The sequence below is a fragment of the Seriola dumerili genome, unplaced genomic scaffold (assembly GCF_002260705.1).
Source record: "Seriola dumerili isolate Sdu_G_001 unplaced genomic scaffold, Sdu_1.0 BDQW01000105.1, whole genome shotgun sequence".
Lineage (NCBI taxonomy): Eukaryota > Metazoa > Chordata > Actinopteri > Carangiformes > Carangidae > Seriola > Seriola dumerili.
This window is the reverse complement of record NW_019174360.1, coordinates 2,456,872-2,477,693: the sequence shown is the minus strand read 5'-3', so window position 1 is coordinate 2,477,693 and position 20,822 is coordinate 2,456,872. Positions and strand designations below refer to the sequence as shown.

At 41.2% G+C, this 20,822-nt stretch overlaps 1 protein-coding gene across 4 annotated transcripts in view; it reads right to left on the bottom strand.

Moving 5' to 3' along the window:
* LOC111222644 (gamma-aminobutyric acid receptor subunit beta-3-like) overlaps nt 1-20,822 on the bottom strand; it is a 58,033-nt gene that overhangs the window by 16,116 nt on the left and 21,095 nt on the right. For 2 of the 4 annotated variants that reach the window (XM_022746440.1, XM_022746442.1), the window contains exons 2-7: nt 18,407-18,454; nt 16,578-16,669; nt 16,370-16,437; nt 4,549-4,769; nt 1,704-1,786; nt 589-726 (exon numbers count right to left, since the gene is read on the bottom strand). In XM_022746440.1, coding sequence (XP_022602161.1) covers nt 589-726; nt 1,704-1,786; nt 4,549-4,769; nt 16,370-16,437; nt 16,578-16,669; nt 18,407-18,454 — 650 coding nt within the window. Of the gene's footprint in view, nt 1-588; nt 727-1,703; nt 1,787-4,548; nt 4,770-16,369; nt 16,438-16,577; nt 16,670-16,763; nt 17,174-18,406; nt 18,455-20,822 lie in introns of those variants that run through there. The other 2 variants (XM_022746441.1, XM_022746443.1) reach the window with 2 other exon arrangements.

The window sequence follows — 20,822 nt, the reverse complement described above, 5'->3', positions numbered from 1 at the left end:
CTTTTTTTTCCCTCTTACACATATTTAGCTGCAACTGTTAAATGTTATAAAGAAAACCACCTTGTCAGCGTCTTTAAGATCAACTTGCTGCTGTCCCACTGATTGATTATATTGACTGACTGAATTGATTGGGGTCATCGGCTACGTTTTGTCAACGTCAACCAAAAATAATAATCATTAATTCCAGCGTCACCTCCCAGGGTCAAGAGGCGCCTCACATGGACATTGTTTTCTCGGTAAATCACAGCGTTCACGGCGTGTTTTTGGTCAAGTACTGTTCCGGCATCCTTGCATCAGCTGCTGCTGCTTGAGGGACACTTCAAAGGCGGCGCATTTCCTCACTTCAACCCAATTAGAAGCACTGACAAACACGAGTTCGGCTCTGAGGATTTAAGATCAACAGATCAAGCTTTGGCACAGATATGTTTGCAAAGCTTGAAAACGGGCCAACGTTTGATATGAACAATATCATCTAAAATGGAACATGTCACTTGTCAGCCTGTCATGTATTATTCCCAAAGGAATTTTAATGTGTGGAGGCTAAAGGCCGGAAAACACGTACACAACAAATCACCGTGCAGCATTTACCTGTGGAAAAGACGACGTTTCTGGACACCAACTTGTAATCGACAATGGAGAACTGAGGCAACTCGATCCGCGTCACCCCGGTTACAGCCGTATCGCCTCCTTTCCAGTAGAACTCGATGTCGTCCGTGGTGTAGCCATCTGCACGAGAAGAAACACACGCACACACATACACCAAGGTGTAAACCATCTGTCTAACCATCACTGGAGACCAAGATATTCAGTGTTGCTGATCATCCAACTGGGCTGTCATTTGGGAAGAAGAAGAAAAAGAAAAAAAAACATGTTTGAAGTTGTTTCCAAGAACCAGACGTTGCTTTGAAAAGCAAGTCAGTTAATAGGTTCATCTGAGTTCACAAAAATGTCGAAAGAATCAAAAAAATAGCTGACATTTCCTCTGTCCTTGGTAGCTCTGGCTTCACTTTTTGGATTTCTTACTTTTATTTTTACTGTTCTAATATTAAAAAGATCTTAAAATCCTACAGCAAACACCACAGGATTCATGTGTCCCCGTTTATCTTTATCCTTGTTTTCAGTCCTACCATGTAGTTGGTGCGCCCTGCCGTGTCAGGTGGAAACAGGTGCCGATTAAAAGGCTAAAAACTCTGGAGGTGTCTTGACGACACAGTATGTCAGGTGACAGTAGGGCATTAGCATTACCCCGAACTTAAAGGAGAGCTCTAACGTTATGATGGTAAACGCTCACAAAAGGACAAAAAATTAATTAATATTTAATGTAATAATATTTCCTTAAGCGTTATTTAGTTAAGTGTTATTTTTTGTTGTATATTGTCTTCTGAGGCTTTGGAGGGAGGTTTCTAAAGTCGGACAAAATAACCCTTGTGATGTCATCAGGGTTATCTCTGCAAGTCCCCAACCTTTATGGAAGTGCGATATTAAATCCACAGAATGCCCCAGGTGAGCTGATGATTTATGTGCTTGTGGTACAGATTTAAAAGAAACGCTACAACACTCGAAAGAAGAAAAATGAACCAGGTTTTGATACTGTTTCACCCAAACTGTAACATTTCACTGATGAGACCGTGTCGGTTTTTTCCTCTCAGCCTGTGCAGTGGACTGAAAGTCAGCCCCCGAAGGTGTGCGACCTTTCTACTCACAGCTCTCTATCTCCAGAGTGCAGTTCTGTTCATCCAGGGGATACCTCCTGAGATCCATCATACACGCCGCTGTTGTAGTTATCCTACAGAAGACGATAGATATGAGGGGAAGCAAGAGAGAATACATTTTAGAGGCTGTGTGTGATTTATACAAATTGTATTGAAGAGAAGATGGATAGGATGGGAGTAAGGAAGGAGTGGTTACCATCGTTTTTTCTGGCCTATTTCAATTGTTATTATAAAAACAACAATGCAGTAACTAGCTGCTTAACAGACGCATAAGGGACTGTGGGAACACAATTAGATTAAAGCATTAAGGTGATAGCACTTGACTTGGTTTTATCATCTTTAAAGGAAACTAAATGTCCATTTTTTCCTTTCTTAGGTTCCTCAGTTAGCTTCATATTACTGGAGACTATTGGCATTGTCGTGTTAAAATAAGATTACGGCATCACCTCCGAGCTAAAATGCTGACTGTGTAACTGTATATATAATTATACACTAGATCCCTGACAGACAAGCAGTCATTACTCTTGTTTTGGATTCAGTTCATGCCCCCTTCACCAAAACTGGCTACCCTCCATCCTCAAATTTGCGCAAATAAAAATACTAAGGCAACACATCTTGGCAGAGTTGAGTGTCTGCTCATCTGAACTAGGTCATGACGAGGTATCCCTTTGTTTATCAGATGTATGAGCTCAAATGGCTGATAATCAGACTGTTGAAATAAGCAGCAAAGTGAAATGCAAATTCAAAATGATTTAGGCTAAGTCTGGCCTGATTAAAAGCCGGCTGCTTGGCAGTTAGCCACTGCATGTCTTCATTCGGTTAAGACTCAGATGAGGCTGTGGAAACCCATTAGATGATATAATTATACAGCTAAGTTTATAATAACATCACATCAGGTCTTTAAAATGTAAATAACACCTTTCAAAATAATGTTAGAAATGATTAAAACTCAACTAATTATAACGAAAAGTTTCATAATTCTTCTTTCAATAATAACAGCGCACTGAAGTTCATTTTTGTTTCATTAAAGAAAAAGGCCCTTTTTATTTTATGACGAGTTGTTCTCCCACGACATGTCGCAGTTTGTTTTATCTTGTCAGTTTTCACACTTTTCATCTTTTATTTCATAGTGCCATTTTTTATTCCATGGTGTCACTTTTCATGGCAGTGGTATTGTCAGCAGTCGACTCCTTTAATAACAGCTGTCACTGGGCTGCACGTTCTACTGGTCTAGCAAGTGAACTAGCTGGGCTGGGTTTTGAGCTTGGATTATTGCCCGTGCTAACAACAGCATCTAACGTTAGCTCATAAAGTCAAAGTTCAGTTTAACAAAGGCGTGCAGAACACATAGAAAAGACAGTCTTCCTCTGTGGTTGCTACATAGAGCTAGCTGCTTGTGTGCAGCAAGCAGCTATGTGACAGTTACACTGTAATTAAAAGTGACATTATGAAATATGATGTGACATGAAATAAAAGTGTCACTGGAAAAATATGAAATACAACACACTTTCGAAAAGTCTGCCATAAAAAAAATTGTACTGAATTTATAGAATAAATTATTGACAGAAAATAATCGTGACTTGTTGCCCTAATAAACAACACACATAAATCTAAAGAATGCATTCTCTGATACGATGATAGGAATCAGTATTCATCATGTTACTCAGTCTTACCTGACATACATTTATGTAACAGCTCATATCACACAACACCACGTCACACATCTCCCTCTCCCTTTGATCTCCTGAAAGCATTGAGAGGTCTATAAGTAGCCCACAAGGCTAAGTGCTATGAACTCCACTTGCATAATCAAGCATGGCTGTATGACTGTAAAGTATGAACACTGACAGATACAAAAACAAGCATGCGAGCACACATGCAAACACACACACACTTTTTTGCTTTGCACTCTAATAATTCAAAGCATGCATCCATATTCATAGGTCACACCAACTCTTCTGAACCTGCCTGTCGAAAAGATCAATGGAAATTCAAAACAAGGGCTTTATGAAACAAATATCAAACAACAGCTGCAAGCTCAACATTGCATTAATGCACCTTCTAACCTGTTCATACTTCTTTTTCCTGAACCATCTCTGACTGCACCCTGCCTCTCTTAAAAATCAAGTGCTGGGGTGCCCTTGAGCATGTCACATAATCCTCTGGCTGCTCATAGGCCAGCAGCAGAGATCTGCAAAGTTCTCAGCTCGGGCAACTGGCGGGCGCTGTAATAGCGCTTTAAACACATAGAATTAACATTTTGTTTCCTGTTGTGGGGGCCGGGAAATTGCAGGTCAGCACTCTACCAACATAAATAAACAGAAATGTATCAAATAATTACATTTAGAGTGAATTTAGAGACATATTTTAAAGGATGAGACTGGTGTTATTCTGTATTATTCTTAATGTCAACAAATCCTGTGGGCGGTTAACCCCAAACTGATTTTTTTTTTTTTTTAAATGTGTCACAAATATAAAGTTTCATTTCATGAGACCGCTGGGCACTGCAGTTTTTAAACTATTTGTTATGGACTATTTTCAGTGGCGGATTAACACACATTTGCCTCTCTTGTCAGTATTTCCAGCAGCAGGACAGTACCATTTTTTGACAAGAAGAAAAATATTCAATATCTCCAGATTTATCCTTCAACAAACATTAAAGATTAAGTTGAAACACACACGTAGTCCCAGGCATGTCACTTCGAGACATTTCCAATTTTCGGGGGCTAAATTTACAATACTGAATTCTGAATCGTAGCAAACAAACTAATGGTAAAAACGTGGAAGGAACGAAACCTACTGAGAAGCACCAGTGAAAACAGCAAACAGACATTACCTGAGGCCATAGAGAACGGTTCCGTCAGGATGTAGGCGGATCATGCGGTTTTTCACGGTGACTCCGTGGACGAAAGACTTTTTGTCGTTGAGGAAGTAGGTGTCGGGGACCCAGAGCTGGTCGGCGACCCTGTTATCCAGGGTCAAGTTGAGGGGGATTCCTACGTAGGCTAGACGCTTGTCCCTCCAGTACTGCTGGAAATACATGGTCAACGTGTAGTCCTGTGGATACAAACACAGGAAAAAGAGTCAATGAGATTTAAGTCACATTTGACAAATCTTTTATCCTAATTACTTTAATGAAACAGACGAGCTTGAACGAGCTGCAAAAGCAAACATTAACAGATTAGAAATATTTGCTCTGCCCATTCCCCACTGTTGCTGCTCTTAATATTTATATGACATGACACAGCATCCTACAAGCTGGAGGGAGAGTGGGCCAACTGGTTCACATGCCGCAGCCAAATTCTCAGAAGTGCCTTTGCCCTCCATTTAGGAATACAGTAACCCATACAGTTATGTGCCATTGTACAGCGACGTGTGGGCAGGCTGACTCATGTAGCTGCAGCTTCAGTGGAAAATTTCATGCTAAATTTCCCTTAGTATAATCAACAAAATTCTCTCCCTTAGTAGTATATTCCCAGTACAGGCACAGTGATTCATAAAGTCCCAGAGATGAACTGTAAAAGTGCCCAACAGCTTTTTAAACATATGTTACCTTTCATTTAATTCAAACAGGCCGTCTCTTGGGCTTAGTGGGACACTTTGTTCCTTTCAAATTACAGGAGTTTATTGTCAACTCTGTTCCGATGGCTGTGTTTATTTGTTTTTGCAGTTTTGTTGCACGCCAAGCTGCTGTTGTTTGAACTGTGCTGTTGTTTTCTCTGCAGTGGGGACCCAAACGGAAATATGTGCTTTAAGTAACTTTATTGTGCCATCCTCTGAGATCACGCCCCAATTTGTTAGTCTAATAGGTATTTCCCCATTTCCCAGATGCAATCAAAATCAAAAAGACTGAATCTCACAGGCTGCACTGCAGAATACAAGAGCTTTGCCGTTCTTTTCCTTCCTCCTGTAAACACAGTCCTAGTGGTAAAAACTAGTCTGTGTAACATTTGAAAGAAAAATATCATTTTCTTCGTTTTACAATGAAAAACAATTAAATGATGCCACAGAAATACTTGGCCTGGATCATTTCCATTATTGATTAATCTAATCTAATGATTTTGGGCCACACTATAGCGGCAGGGCTCTAAGGCAAGCTCGGTCTGTCTGTTTGTTCCTGGATAACTTATGACATTCCCTTCACCCTCGGCTGAACTACGAGTCTGAGGGCTAATTAGGAAATGTTAGCATGCTAATACGCTAAAATAAGATGATCCTGGTAAATATTAAGCATGTCAGCATTGTCATTATGAGCATGTGAGCATGGCTGTAGACTGTAGCCATGTTTGGATGAGATTATTGTTTATCCTATAAAAAAATAGTTAGAAAGTATCAGTATCAGTGCATAAAATTATTTTACAGAAACAGAAAAAACAAGAAACTCCAATAAATCAGATGAAAACTGTAAGATCTAGTGAACGATTCATCTTTTCAGCACCATTCATGTTGCAGCCTACGACTATTCTCTGAATAAAAAGTCACCTTCAGCTAGTAGCTGAGTTAATTATTGGTTTTCTTTTGAATAACTGAAATGTTTGCAAATATGAATCTGTACTCTGATATTCCTTGTAGCCAACCCTCGCCATCTGGCACCTAAGCCAAATAAGCATTGGCAAGAAGTGCTTAAAGTCCAGCCATGAGGATGCTACTAATTCAGTAAAATCAAACATTTTTAGGACAGTTGTGTAAAAAAAAAAATAGGACGCAACTCATGTTTTTGTTTTTCCTTGATTCAAGTAGTATTTAACCAGAGCACGAACAGCAGTGGAGATAGAGGACAGAGCCTCTCCCTCCTTCCTCCACAGCACATAATCCACTTACCCAAGCTAACATTCTCCCTCCTCTATTTCTGTTTCTCTCTCTCTCTCTCTCTCTCTCTCTCCCTTCCTCTTTCTCGGGGCAATGCCATGATCTCCCCTCCGCCCGCTGTGGCGTTGAAATGAAACCAGCCCGCACCAAGCTGGCACCGGCGGACGCACACATGTCCGTTGGTGCTGCAGCTTTCAGGTGCACACCGAACAGGAATAAAAATGAAGATTAAAACAGCCGCCGCAATAAGCGTGGCTTTCCAAAAAGACTCGTGTGTGTTATGTAACTGAAATAGTTATTTGTTTCTCAGCACGCCCATTCATGGTCTATCTCAACACTGTTACTAATGCATCCAGAACCACTCGAGGTTTTGCATTTTCATGAGGTAACTAAAGAATAGAATGAAATAAAGCTATGCAAATTTAGCCGGTTGACTGAAAGTTAATTATTCCTTTATTTTTTTTTTACTAATACTTAATTCTCAATTATGGTTTCCAGGTTTGGTTAGCACACAGAGACGTGAACAGGCAGGATCTTAGTCAGCACAGGATACAGATTGGTCACACAGCATGAGAAGGAAAGCTCATTGGCACTGAGCCATAAATGTATAGTGGTAAAGCCACGGCCTGGTTGGTGTCTGCAGCCTCCAAGCAAAGGACAGTTTGGGTTGTGTGGCTCAGAATTCATCCTAATAATGTGGGAGGGAAGGAAATATTTACAATTTTAGCTAATAATATAATCATTTCCTATTGTGGCACTGATATCACCTCTCAGTGCAATTCACCTTGTTTATGTGTTTATGTTTTCGTCACCATGAGCTCAGGGACATTGTGATGGCTATTTTTCACTATTTGCTATTTATTTAGAAAATAAATTAAACATATAATCAATAGATCAAAAAGTAATCAATAGATTTAATCAATAATGAAAAAGATTGTTAGCTGCAGCCCTAGAGGTGTATGTGGCAAAAAATAATGAGCTAATATCCCACTGGCCATTTAACCCATTAAGGACAAGTACACCTACGTCAGAATAATCAATGAAATTTAATAAACTGCAATTAAAGGCACCTCAGGTTGAATTGTTACTTCACCCATTGGAGAGTCCCACGATTTGACAAAATTTACATTTTATAATTTGAGTTCATATATAGCTCAAATTATTCTGTCTTAATTGACATACAGTTCTAATTGGCTCAGGCCGTCAGAGAAACACAATTAAGGTGTACTTGATGTATGTACTTTAAAGTCACAGGATGCACATGGAGTGGAAGGGAGAGCCCTCCTTTTAACAACTCGCACTTGCAGCCTGCAGCAGAGCCCTGAACCTGATCATGTACTAGCAACAACACGGAGTTAACCTTTCCTCTGCTCCTTTAAGTGCTAAGAAAATAAATCCTCGTCAGTTCCTGGGATTTTGTGACATAAAGGGCAATAAGCGTTATCAGTCATAGTCCCATTAAAGTGGTCAATGTGGATTGATCACAGCATGTGGTGGAAATTAAATCTGCTGTGTGAATGAATACTGTAGACTTGCCTTCCCGCTTCTCCTCCATTACCACTGTAACGTTACCTTCCATCAATCCCCAGAAATGACTAATGTCTGTTTCGCACTGCCTTGATTTGACCCTTATCACATCGCTTCTCGCCCCCCTCCCTCTCCCCCAAGAGGTATCACGCTTCAGGTATGTGTTTCCATCTCCCGCCCGTGTGTCAGCAGGTGGGCAACCCAGCGAGCGGTTACAGCACTCACCCACACACACACACACACACACACACACACACACACACACACACACACAAGACATAAATGATTTAAATTAACCATGTAGCCTGTACAAACATGCGGCCAAGGAAACCTCATCAATCTTGCATGGAGACAATCAAAATGAATTTCAGATGAGGATGAGTGCAGCTTTTCGCTACCTGCCCTGGAACTATTTCTTTTTTTTTTCATAAGGAGGTGGGCTGAGATTTTCTATGAACTAGGACTATGGATTATGAATTATTGACAACCCTCCCTTTTCCCACAACACGTGGATTCCCAGTAGACACTGCTGTTTGGTTATTAGCATATGTTTTCAGCAGAGATAATGACAGTGACCGGCTGAAGTGATTTCCAACAAGCCTCAATTATTCAATTAGCTCGGCTGGATATTCACTTCCATTCAGGGTGTGTGAGAACTCAGATAAGCAGAGTTTTGGCTGTGAACTGACCCATATTCACTTTAATCTCTCTCTCATACTGACTGCTATGTCGTGATACCACCACAATCTAGGAAATGTCCTGCTAACAATGTTCGTCACATGGCATATGTTCCCCGCCTGCGACCAGTTTGACGTCGTCCGCCGCAGCACAATAAGACTGAGCAGGAAAACCTGTTAATAAACTGAAAAATAATGAATCATCGTCATTAGATCTGACAACATATCAAAGCCGCTCCGCTCTACGGCAACATGAAAAATAAATGAACGCAGCTCGGCAAGTTTTCCTCGACTTAACTTCACATTTCTGTGCGGGAAAGAAAAACGATGATATGATATGTAATCACCGTGTACTCCATATGAACCCCACGTTCAGTGAAGCAATTTGAGTCACTTTAATGTAATTTCGGAGTGTTCCCCCGGGACGGCCCTGAGGCATATATCACCGCAGTGCGGGGGAATCCCTCGACAAGTCCCTATCCCCCCTCCTCCTGCTGCTATAGAAAGGTAAAAATAGCTCTGCCCCTTATTGAGAGCAAACACAAGGAGGTGATTGAATTGGGCTTTTCCCTCTAAATGACAGTGTTGGCCTTCAATATATAGGATAATTTCCTCACTGTCTAATATTTCATGATGTATTGCCTCATAACAAGGAAAGAGGGAGAGACAGAAAGGAGAACAAACCACTGGTAAATGTACAAACAGAACCTTTTTCTCTTACATGAGCAGAGCCACTGTAACACTGCAGTACACACGACAGCACCGTCTCTTCTTCTTGGAAAACTGATTCCCTGCTCTCTGATAAACTGCTATGTTCGACAGTATCTGCACCATTTTTTAAAGTGGGCTGACTGTCACTTTCAGGTTTGTTTTTTTTTTTTTGTGCAAGTGCACAGTGTGAATGTAGGTTGTTTGTTATTGAATGAGGTCCCAAAACTGTGTCATATGCTTAAATAACAGATGCCGTCAGAGAGGGCAGCACTCGAGGGCAAAACAGGTTTTCAGCAGCTATAGATGAGGTATCGACTAATCCAGGCCTCAAAAAAGTGTTGAAAAGTGATATTATCTTCACTATATTATCATCATTGGCAATTTATGAAGAAGGCTGACAACAGATTTGGACGTGGTAACCTACACAGTTTGAGTTTGAGAGAGACATGTCCCCTCCATTCCCAGCAGAGAGTCCACCCTAAACTCTTATTCATACAATAAAATATTCTCTTTCCCATCACATCAGTTTGGCTGTCTGCTATCTTTGGCAAATTATCTTTAGCAAGACGTTTTTCTAGTATGTAACTCCATGTCCCATTCTCTTCTGTCAGAGCACAGTGCTGCTCTGACGATTCCCCTCACACCACTACTGCCTTGCTAAATTTGTCAGCTGCACGCTGATGTCCGATAGCCGGACGTGAAGCTGCGACCTTCTTTTTACTCGTCTTGCGAATGAACGGAGCAGAACAGGGGGAACCTTCTGTGGCAAATTAGGAACATCATTTACGCTAATTATAAAATCTCACAATCGCGCACCTCCTCCTTCCTCCCGTGAACAGGTGGCGTTCATTAAGTTAAAAACAATGATAATTTTGTGCAGTAATGAGCGTTGGATGAATCTGACTTGGAGGCAAATCTTGCATGTGAGTGAGATTTAGAGTAAGGGTATGAAAATGTTCTCGTATAATTACGACCCTTTGGGGGGGGGGGGGGGGGTCAAGACCCCAATGTTGGGCACCACTGCTCCTTTGCATTGCAATTCCAATTTATAAGCCATTATATTATTCATGGCAATTATATGAGGATCCTGAATATGACTGTGACTGTTACTATTTTGACTCAGGGGGACACTGGTGGCCTGGGGGCTTAAGGCCCCTTCTCTCTAGCCCACTTCTTTCCATCTCTCTGCTGATAAGTCTGCAACAAAGGCACTAAATACTGAAAGAAAATAGCATACTAATAGTACAGTCATCATATGTGAGGCTTGATTTCTATTGACCTTTACATTCCCCAAATCAATAAGAAAAAAAAAAAAAAAGTGTAGTGTTTCTCCATTCCATTTCTGCGAGGGTCTTTACTCTCGCTCATGAACCCCATATATCTGCTCTATCTATTACAGCAGGTAGAATCAGACTGTCAGACCGTTGACTGATGACCTTTGCAATAACTCCCATCATAAATCTAGCTCATAGTTTACCTGTCCTTTTTTATTTGCTGAAGCATAACGTCTGCTTGAGTGGCAGCGAGAAACCAAATGAGGCTGGCGCCCGTCAATTTTTAAAATCCCCAGGCCGATACATGCAGTGTCTTAAAGGTGCATGCAGCGCATGCAGCGCCGGGCTAATGTCATGACGGGGTTGTAGAGATAGAAGCAGTAGAAAGGGAAATCCCCCCCCCCCCCCCCCTCCTTAAATGAAGCTTTCTTTCAGTGGGTTGGCACTCCGAACCAGGAAGTGCCCACTCTGCTTCTTCTAAATCTCAGTGATCATCACTTCATCCTACAGCGTGCTCTCTCCTGAGGCCAATTACATTCCATCAGGCAGGAAGCCGGATGCTGGATAAAAGACATGGGGGTATATTAAGCCACACTCTGAGCGCAGAGAAAAGATATTCTCTTTTTGCATAGCTGGAAGACCTATATAAGATAATTAGGGTGACATAGTTAGTGCATTGGCAATTTCTGATTCCAAGATTCATTTGATGCAGGATATGGATGTTGTTGGCGATTACGGCACAACTGGGTTCAGATCAGGTTGCGTATTTGAAATTTGACACCTAATAAAATCATCCTCATGTCATTCAGCAGAAATCCGCATGTGAATTACCTGAGACATGGAAACACACAGGTCAAGGCAAAGAAATCAAAGGAAAGCTAACAACTAGCTATGATCTGAAAAAACAAACAAAGCAGGCAGCAGGAACATTTGGAGAAAGAGAGATGGAGAGAGATCTTTTCACCTCTCCATAATGACAGATTTTTCTTTTCTTTTTAACACCCACACACAGCTGTGGGTGTACGGATGACTAGCTTGTTCAACCTGTTACACTGACAGTACAGGCTCTGACCATTTCCCCTTGTGAGAGTAGCTCTACCTTCATTGTGCCGTAATTTAATTTTCAAAAATGATGACGACCTTCACGAGGCACTGATAATGGGCTGGGATAAAGGCTCTTACTGCAACAGAGAATCACGTCTGTTTGTCCATTTCAAGAGAAGGCCGTGGTAATGAAAACACACCTACACATGGTGCCCTTGTTTTGCACTTACTTTCTTAAAAAACAGTATTTCAAAACATTTTGAATGCAGGCAAGCACTACGCTCACTTCCACCTCCGAACCTGACATTAAATTAAATTTTTCTAATATCAAAACATCTTTTAAAAAACTCCTTTCTCTGATTAGCATTCCAAAACAGCACTAACAAGTGACACATTTCCAGGCGATCCATTCATTCTGAAGTCTACAACTACTTTCCAAGTAAGTAAGTAATCTATCTTGCCTTGTTCTGATCTTGTCCTAGTATGTGTTTCTCATCAGCGGAGGCCCCCGGCACACTACAAACAAACCTCAGAGGTAATTAGTGCGCCTTTCTCAGACGCTTTAGCATCTGCTCGTGCAGGAGCTCGCGCCCTGCGAAGGCGTCAGAGTGGCAGAAACCGACTTAGTCGACCTGCCCTGCCAGGTGGGTTCTAGGACAAGACAGATGCTCTATTCACTTGCTGTCTCGCAAGCTCGTGGGGTGTTTCGAGCAGTAACCACCTCCTCTCCCTTACCTTTTCTTTTCCCTGGATTTCTCTCTCTCACTTTCTCTGCTCTTTTCTGTTTGGTTCTGGTTCAATAAATCTTTAGACCTTATCTTCCTTCTCTCCACTTTATTTCCTAAGTCTCTTGATCTGCCCGAGTGTTGTGTCCAGTGAAATTCCCAGAGATAATAGAGCTGCAAAGACCACCTTCAGCTCTGGCATGGATTGATGAAACGAACTCCTACTCCACACCGAAATAAAATCAGAGTGGAGGTGAGAATAAGAGTCAGGAGTAGTGTGAGGCAGAACAGGTCCACATCTGAAGTTTCCATAGGTTTTCAGGGAGTGTACACAAAGTGTTGAGGTGGGGTTGAGGCTTATATTTCACTTTTTACAAAACAACACGCACCATTATTATTTCTTTTGACCCCCACTTTAATATCTCAAAATCTAGTCAATAATTATCATTAATAATTTACAATCAAAATCTGGAGTCTTGCAGACTGCTGAAGTGCCGGTTTTGACAAAGAAGAAGAGTGTGTGGAATTAATCAATTTGGAGCCTCTTTGTTTTGTTTTTTTTTAAAACATCATGAGTGGGAGTGAAATGCACTCTTCACATGGAATAATACTTCTAACATTATCCACCACATTAGCCATTAGAGGTTAAATTAGCACTTTCCAAATTAGCCAGCATAATGAAATGATGAACATCGCTGCCACTCTCTTATCTTAATACAGAAATACACAATAAAAGGTTGAATTTTAACTCTAAAGACAGTCATCTATAGTAAAAAAAATACCCTAATGACTTTACATGGAGACAGGATTGTTGTCTTGTGCATATGGAAAAGAGTCATCATTGGCAGCTCTTTCTTTTTTTCATTTCATTTTATTAATCCCACAAAGGAATCCTAAAATATTTGTGTACAGTCCCCAATAAACCCTAATTAACCTCAAAAAGCATCTAAAGATGTTTCTTACAAGAAATCAGCCAGTCAGTCTTTTATATTCTCTCTAATACAGATTTGCACATTCGCATGCAGATATTAACAGTCAAGAGTCAATGACTAACCGTAACCTTTTGCACTAATTATCTGCATTCTCTTGGATGTTAACATTAAATCCCAGTCCAACCTCTGGATGGAAACGACCCTTTTCTTAACAAGGTGCGTCAGGTGCTCGTGAGAAGGAGAGGAAGTGACCTCAAGTCTAAAATTTGGTGTTACTAATTCTTTCTTCACCTGCAGAGTAAGATCCAGTCCAGGCCTCATTTCAGTATAACAAGCACTCCTTGTCTCAATAAACCCTCAACTTTTAAGACTAGTTTCTCAATTATGCCTGTGGGTTGTTCTACTAGGCTTTCGAGTGGATTTAGTAGCTGAAATGTTTGAAATTAATGCAGAATGGTGCCTGACGACTTGGAAATTGTGTTCTTTGAAAAAAGAAACAGAGAGAGCAGCATTTATCTGGGCTGTGCTGTTTAGTGTTGCTGAATGGATGAAGCATGGCACTGTCACTGTCAGGACAAAAGCACTCATTATCCAGTTCCCTCTGGAGCAACCCCCATGCTAAAAAAAAAAAACGCAGACGGTTCCCAGTACTGGATGAAAAGGACCCACTAAATGTCAAACACTGGTTCATAAACAAACAGCTTGACCAGTCTTGTTTTGGCTCCGGCGCTGGATGACACCCAGGAATTGTCCATCTAACAAGTGCAGATGCACAGACGCACATGTGCAGTCCCTCAGTGCACTGGTGGCAATGAGAAATAGACCTAATTAATTATCGGTTCGACTGTGATCTCAGCTGTCTGACTCCCTTGTTCTTCATCTGCCTTCATCTGCTCTGCGGAGACTAGACCGCTCGGCTTGCTAGCTAATGTTAGCGGCTGAACTGACAAACAAAGCTTTCAGCGTGGATCATGAAGGGTCAGCTAGAGCAATAGATGTTGTATTATACCTAACATATGTCCGCTTTACTACGCTTTACTCTTTAACCTTGTATCACTGCATGACAGCAGTCCATGCAAACTAAACCTTATGTGTTATCCAATGGATTTCTAGAAAAATAATTCTGTGAACCTTCACAACTAAGGTTTCTAGCCCCATATTGATGCAACTCCTACAAACAAGTTTCTACATTGGAAAGATGAATATGGAGGACACGTTTGTTAGAAACAGCATATGTTATTTTTTGCACTCATTTGCTCCTTTATATATTAGTTTAAGCTTTTCACATGTGTTTCCCCCAATCAAGGTCTTCCTCTGTAAGTGTGTCCTGTTTTATAGACTAAACAATTCATGAGTAAATAGAAAAAAATATGGATGGATTAATTGATAATGACAATAATCAGCAGTTTCAAACCTAGAAAAATGAAAATATACCATAACAAACGTCAGAAAGCTCAAGCTGATGTTGTTCAATAGCAAAAATCTTGTCCCATCATCAGTCCTTAACATCATTAATCATTATTAATCATCATTAATTCACTGTCACATAAGACGAGCAAATCCTCACATTTGAGAAGCTGGAATTTGGAAATGTTTGGTCTTTTTTTTTGAAAAATTACATCAATGATTAATTAATCAATCATCAAAAAACGGTTGCAAATTATGTACGCTAGAAAAGGTAGCACTTTTCTCAAATCAAACGTTGCTATGAAACATCATCTAGGCAGCAACAGCATTTGCCTCAAAGCACCCGTTGGCAAGTCAGTTTTCAAAGCCAGGAATCACCTGGTGAAGTAATCATTGAGTCATTAGTATTGATCAACACCCGCCCACACACCACCCACCAGACACATAATAAGGACCAGACATTATACGTGTGAAATGATGTTCTATGCACTGTGATGATGCCTGAGTGGATGGTCGAGGTGTAAACTGCTGCTGACCTGAATTTGACTCCTCATGGTGACTTTCAGCAGCCAGCGTGTCTAATAAAAGTCATAATGGTTACACCTACACAATCAATGGGCCCGTGAAAGAGCAGAGGTGTTGATCTGGACTCAGCCATTGCGGCTTGTGGGTGTCAAAGCCTGGATCCAGACCAATTACAAGCGATGTCCACCAGTCAGTGTGGAGCTGGAGCCTTAAAAAGCCTATTTTTCTGCTAAAGAACTGAAAATGTAGCCAATGGGGGCGAGACAGTGTCACTTGTTTCCAGTGCAATTTGGGTCATCGTCGACTGATATTTTAAGATAGAATAGCCTGGAGTTACTTTCCTGCATGTGCGTCCACGTGTCAACGTCGGGGCAAACAGCATCCGGCTCACGAATTAGCAAATCCAATCAGAGTTCCCTGATAGCTGTCTGCTCAGAGGGCCTCCTGGGTGGACACTCCTGAAACACTGTTAACTGCGGCTCCAGAGGTTAACAAGCAGAGCAAATTGAGAGCTAAGGTTTCTCCTGGCTGTCGATTTGGAGAGTCCAGCATTAACAGCGTACGTTTTCCTTTAGTCTGTGTAGTGCATATGCATCGTATGCGGACTGTATTGATCGTGAAACCACTGTTCCAGCTTTAATTGTGGTCTAAGTGAGTCGGTGCTGCTGTCTGAGGATCAGCATTGTTGGAAACAGGAGCTGGAGGCTGTATTCTGTTTATTTTTCACACCCGGGCTGAGCGTTGGGTGTATGTATGGTAACTCTGTGCGGGCAGTGTGAGTGAGATAAAGATGTTTTATTGCTTACAGGAAACCCAGCCCATCCATCTCAGCATCACATAATGGCTTCAGAGGGAAAAACTGGATTTTACATCAGCACTTCCTACCAGCAAGTAAGCTATGAAATCATGTTGTATGAGTGCCACACATTTGTGTATATCAGCACAGAGACAGAGACAGGACTGCATGCATTATACAGTCCACTAAACACAGAGAAACAAGCTTTTATGTGATGTAAATTCACTCACCATGTTGACTTCTGACACCATGTCTATGCTCGCCACGTCTATGCTCATCCCGACTGCAACAGGGGCCCCTGGAAGAGGTTAAACAGCAGATAATGTATATAGGCCTACACCTCTACACCTGACCACAACACTGTGAATGGCGCCAAAAATAAAGCTGCCTGCCTACGGCGTGAAGGAGGATTAAATGGGGGGTAAATACGGCACATACCTCCAAAGTCTGGTCGCAGTCGGATATCATAACCTTTCAGCAGTTTATCCACAGTCTCCTTCACGAAAGACATGTTGCCCGGTTCATTGACGCTGAAATGGAAAAAGAGGGAAACATCACCTTGACTCGTGCATCAATCAGCCCGGGCAATAACCTTGACTTCTCAAAAACGACAAAAGCACTCACCTTTTCGCGCAACACACAATCGAACCGACAACCAGTGCGGACAAGACGCGGAATTGACGAACCCTTTGCAAACCAAACATCACCTTTTCTTTTTCTTTTTTCTTGTTCCTTTTCTCTTTTATTCTCGTTGTTTACAGCCACAACAACAGCAAAGAGCTTCCCCCCCCCAATCAACAGACGTTTCCGGACGCTCTTCAGATCAGAGTAAATCCACTGATTGCCCAAAAGGAGAAAGTCGAGTGAAGGGCTGGAAAAAAGTCAGCGGCTTGATGTGGATGGAGTCAGATATTAAATATGGGCTGACATCGCCTCCCTGGCATGAACACTGGCTCCGCTTTTATTTGCCGTCTCTCACTGTGCAAGAGGCTCTTACATTCAGGAGCTGAAGCGCATATTGATGAGCAGGGCGTTCAGGGGGATGCTGCTGCTGGTGGCGGTGAAGGCACTCGGTTTGTTCAAATGAGCGACGAAGCCCAACACTTACACACTGTAAAAAATACCCACCAGTAGCTGCAGCATAGTCTGTGCATGCAGGGTTTTATTTGCAGTATTTTTTTTCTTATTTTGAATGTGGTTAAAGATCAGTTTCAGATTCTTTCTAATGCAAATTAACTTTGAGCTGTTCATGAATTTGTTTTTTAATTGCGCTGCTAATAAACCATCTGTCTATTTATTAATGAGTAGAGTATGGGTGTTAAAGGGTCACTGCAGCAATTTTATCAATGCATTTTCAATAAGTTGTGGAACTCACAAAAACAGATTGAACTCACTGAACTCAGTGGCATCTTTTGATTAGACTCTCCCTGAAAAGTAAATGTCCAGATTTGTAACAGAGGTTTTTAGTGAAACATATGAAGTCTCAAGCGTTTCAAAACGATGTCTGATGACATCAACAGGGTCATTTTTTATTGACATCATCAGGATCATTCTCTCAGATTGTAAAAATTTCCCTTCAGAGCCACAGAGTACAAGATAGGCTATACTGTTTTCACAGGATGAGTAGAATTAATCATTGCTAATTATTTAATTAATAATTTCACTTCCCTCTAGCTCTTATTTTCACATAGTATTTTTGTTTTAATTGAAATGATTTAATCAATAATTAAGCAATGTGACCTTCTCCACTTTGCTTTATTTCTTATGGCAGAAATTCTTGAAAGAGGCATGATAGTTAGAATTGAGCTTAATCAAGTATTTTTAAGCCTTAATACTAAAACATATTGCCGTATTAAAATGGACATTTTTTACAGTGCTCCTCACACCATCTGCGCCAATCCCCTTCCCCTGCGTTTCCTATAAAAATGGCGGGACCTGAACAATATAGCTCTAGGAACAGGCTGCATTTATCAGCCCGTTAATCGATGATTGTGATTGATTAGCCAGTTAATCGTCTATAATGGGTTCTTTTCCTTATCTAAAATGAATGGTTCCACTATCAATTATTTAGTTTGAGAAATATTGGAGTCGATGTCAGAAATTCCGTGGATAATTGGGACCGCGTGCGTGTGCGCGTGACACACACATACATATATATATATATATATATATATATATATATATATACACACACACACACACACACACACACACAGTTGGAGAAGCTCCTTAATGAATAATGTGTGTGTTGTTGTGACAATTCCTACCTCGTGTCATAGATGGCGAACAGCTTCTTGTTTCCGTCAACAGCATTCCTGAAAGAAAAGGAGGATGACATCAGTAATGATAAAACAGCTTTTAGCCAATGAAAACACTGAAGGTAAATTAAAAGGCGGGTGATTATTCATTAACATAAACACACATATCATCGGGGAAGATACTCCACTCAAGTTTCGTGTTTCCACGTAATTGAACGGACTTTTATTTGTTCAAACATGCCTGATTTGTTATGTGGGGTTATTGATCGGTGTGGTGTGTGTCGTTTGTGTTTCTACCCAGTTTAGTGGCCTGCAGTGAAACAGGGATCTAAAACAGTGGGATGCCTGCAGGGCAAGTATTGAAAGGCACTCTATTTCCTCTGGGACACCCCCACCCCCCACCTTCTCATCCATACACCCCTCTGGATCTATTTTTCTGCTTCACTTATTCTCCTGTCCAGCCGACCATCACTCCACGGGAGCTCTCCGCACCAGGCGTGGTGCTGAAATCAGGCTCCTGACGGGGCAGACCAGTGTTTTCCTACATTTCCTGGCTGAAGCTCCCGTCCACAGACTGCATCTCCACATGGGTTGAAGAAAGTGGAAGGAGGTTAAATATCAGAAACTAAATACCGTCTACGAAACATGGAGCTCGGCTACCCTCTTATGGCAACCTTCAGGATGATAACGACTTTGGTTTGTCACAGTTGTTCTCACAGTACCTACAGTATGCAAAATCATGCCAAGATAAAAAAAATGACTGCACGTGTTGTATCATCTCTAACTCACTAAGTCTCAAATAGCTTCTCGCCCTCATTACATGGTTGGTGGACTCCAACCCCCTCCGCACAGGCTATACAAATGTATTAGTAACATAACAGAAGGAGCAAAACTTATTGACTCCTGCACACTAATGTTTTAATTTTTTTAATTTATTGATTTAATAATCAACAACCTACAATGCTGCTATTTTATATCTTATCTGGGTTTTTCTGTGGCAGTCTATCAGAGTTGAACATTTTATAGTTGTGTGTGCCTGCGAGTCAAAACCAGGGGTAGTTGTAGCCCAGGGGCGTACTTCTGTTGCCAGGGGATACTTCTGTTGCCAGGGGGCAGACTACATGGAAAACGGTAAACGGAGTAACTAACATTAGCCCAGCTAATTTGAAATGAACTAAATAAATAGGCTAAATAAACAAACAAATAAATAAGAAGCAAGCTAGCAGAGACGTCTACCAAGGTAAGAAGTTTAACTGGTTGAAATAATAGTCAGCTAAACGTGGCTAATGAGTAAACAACCGAACAGTTAGCTAAAACAGAAGTATGAATATCGCTAAAAGTAGATAGACGCTGGGGTAATGGATAAACAATCGAAACACTGATAAATGGCTTGCTAAATTAACTGATAAACAGTTGAAATAATTATCTGTAAGTATCGGTTAAATAGTTGAAATTTCTAGAGTTAAATGTATTGGATAAATGGTGGAAATTGTTAGCTAACAGTATTGAACAGTGGGGAATGTTAGCTCAAAGTAATGGTTGAAATGGTTTGAATATAACCCAACGTCACTAATAGTTTAGTTAAAATATGACTAAATGTAAATATAAGCCTAAAGCTAAAAATAAATTAAATAATAAATTATATATAATAATAAATAATTGAAATATACCTAAACTAACGGATAAATGTCCAGCTTCTGCAACTCCACGTGCTAATAGCCTACTGATGTAACTGACCAAACACACCTGTAAACATTAGAAAACGTTATTGCTTTAGTATTAAGTAACACCCAGTTAAAAACCAATTGACACATTTAGATCATGAGAGGTATAGGCTCAAAGGATACTTGAATTTCATCAGACCATGCTGACAAAAGACGGTGGGAACCGCTAATATGTGCTTCTTTATTTGCCTAATTTATCGATAAAGCATGTTGATGTATTCAGAGATGGGGCTTAAAACCACCGCACCTGATTTTGTTAACATCTGACCCCCACGCCCCCCCTCAGTTACACTGCAAGCGCGCCTCCTCCTCTCAACCCACCAATAGGAAGCACCTATTCTAAAATTATTAGCCTCCGTTGCAGCACTTCAGTCTCTCGGACCGGCAGTAGGCGGTGTAGCAAAAGAGACGGAAAAAAATGTGGAGTGAATTCACTCTCTTCGGAGGCTGGCGGACAAGACCGAGGAGGCAGCCCGTGTAATGCTGCTGCTGCCTCTGTTGCTGCTGCTGCAACACCTCTGGAGGCGATGCAGGAGACGCGGTGCAGCAGGCACTGAAAGAGGAAGGCGGTGTAGCCTATAGGAGGAGAAGACCAGACAGACTACTACAACACCGCCTGATGGGGGACCGCTGATTGAGAGAGAGAGAGAGGGAGAGAGAGAGAGAAAGAGAAAGAGAGAGAGAGAGAGAGAGAGAGAGAG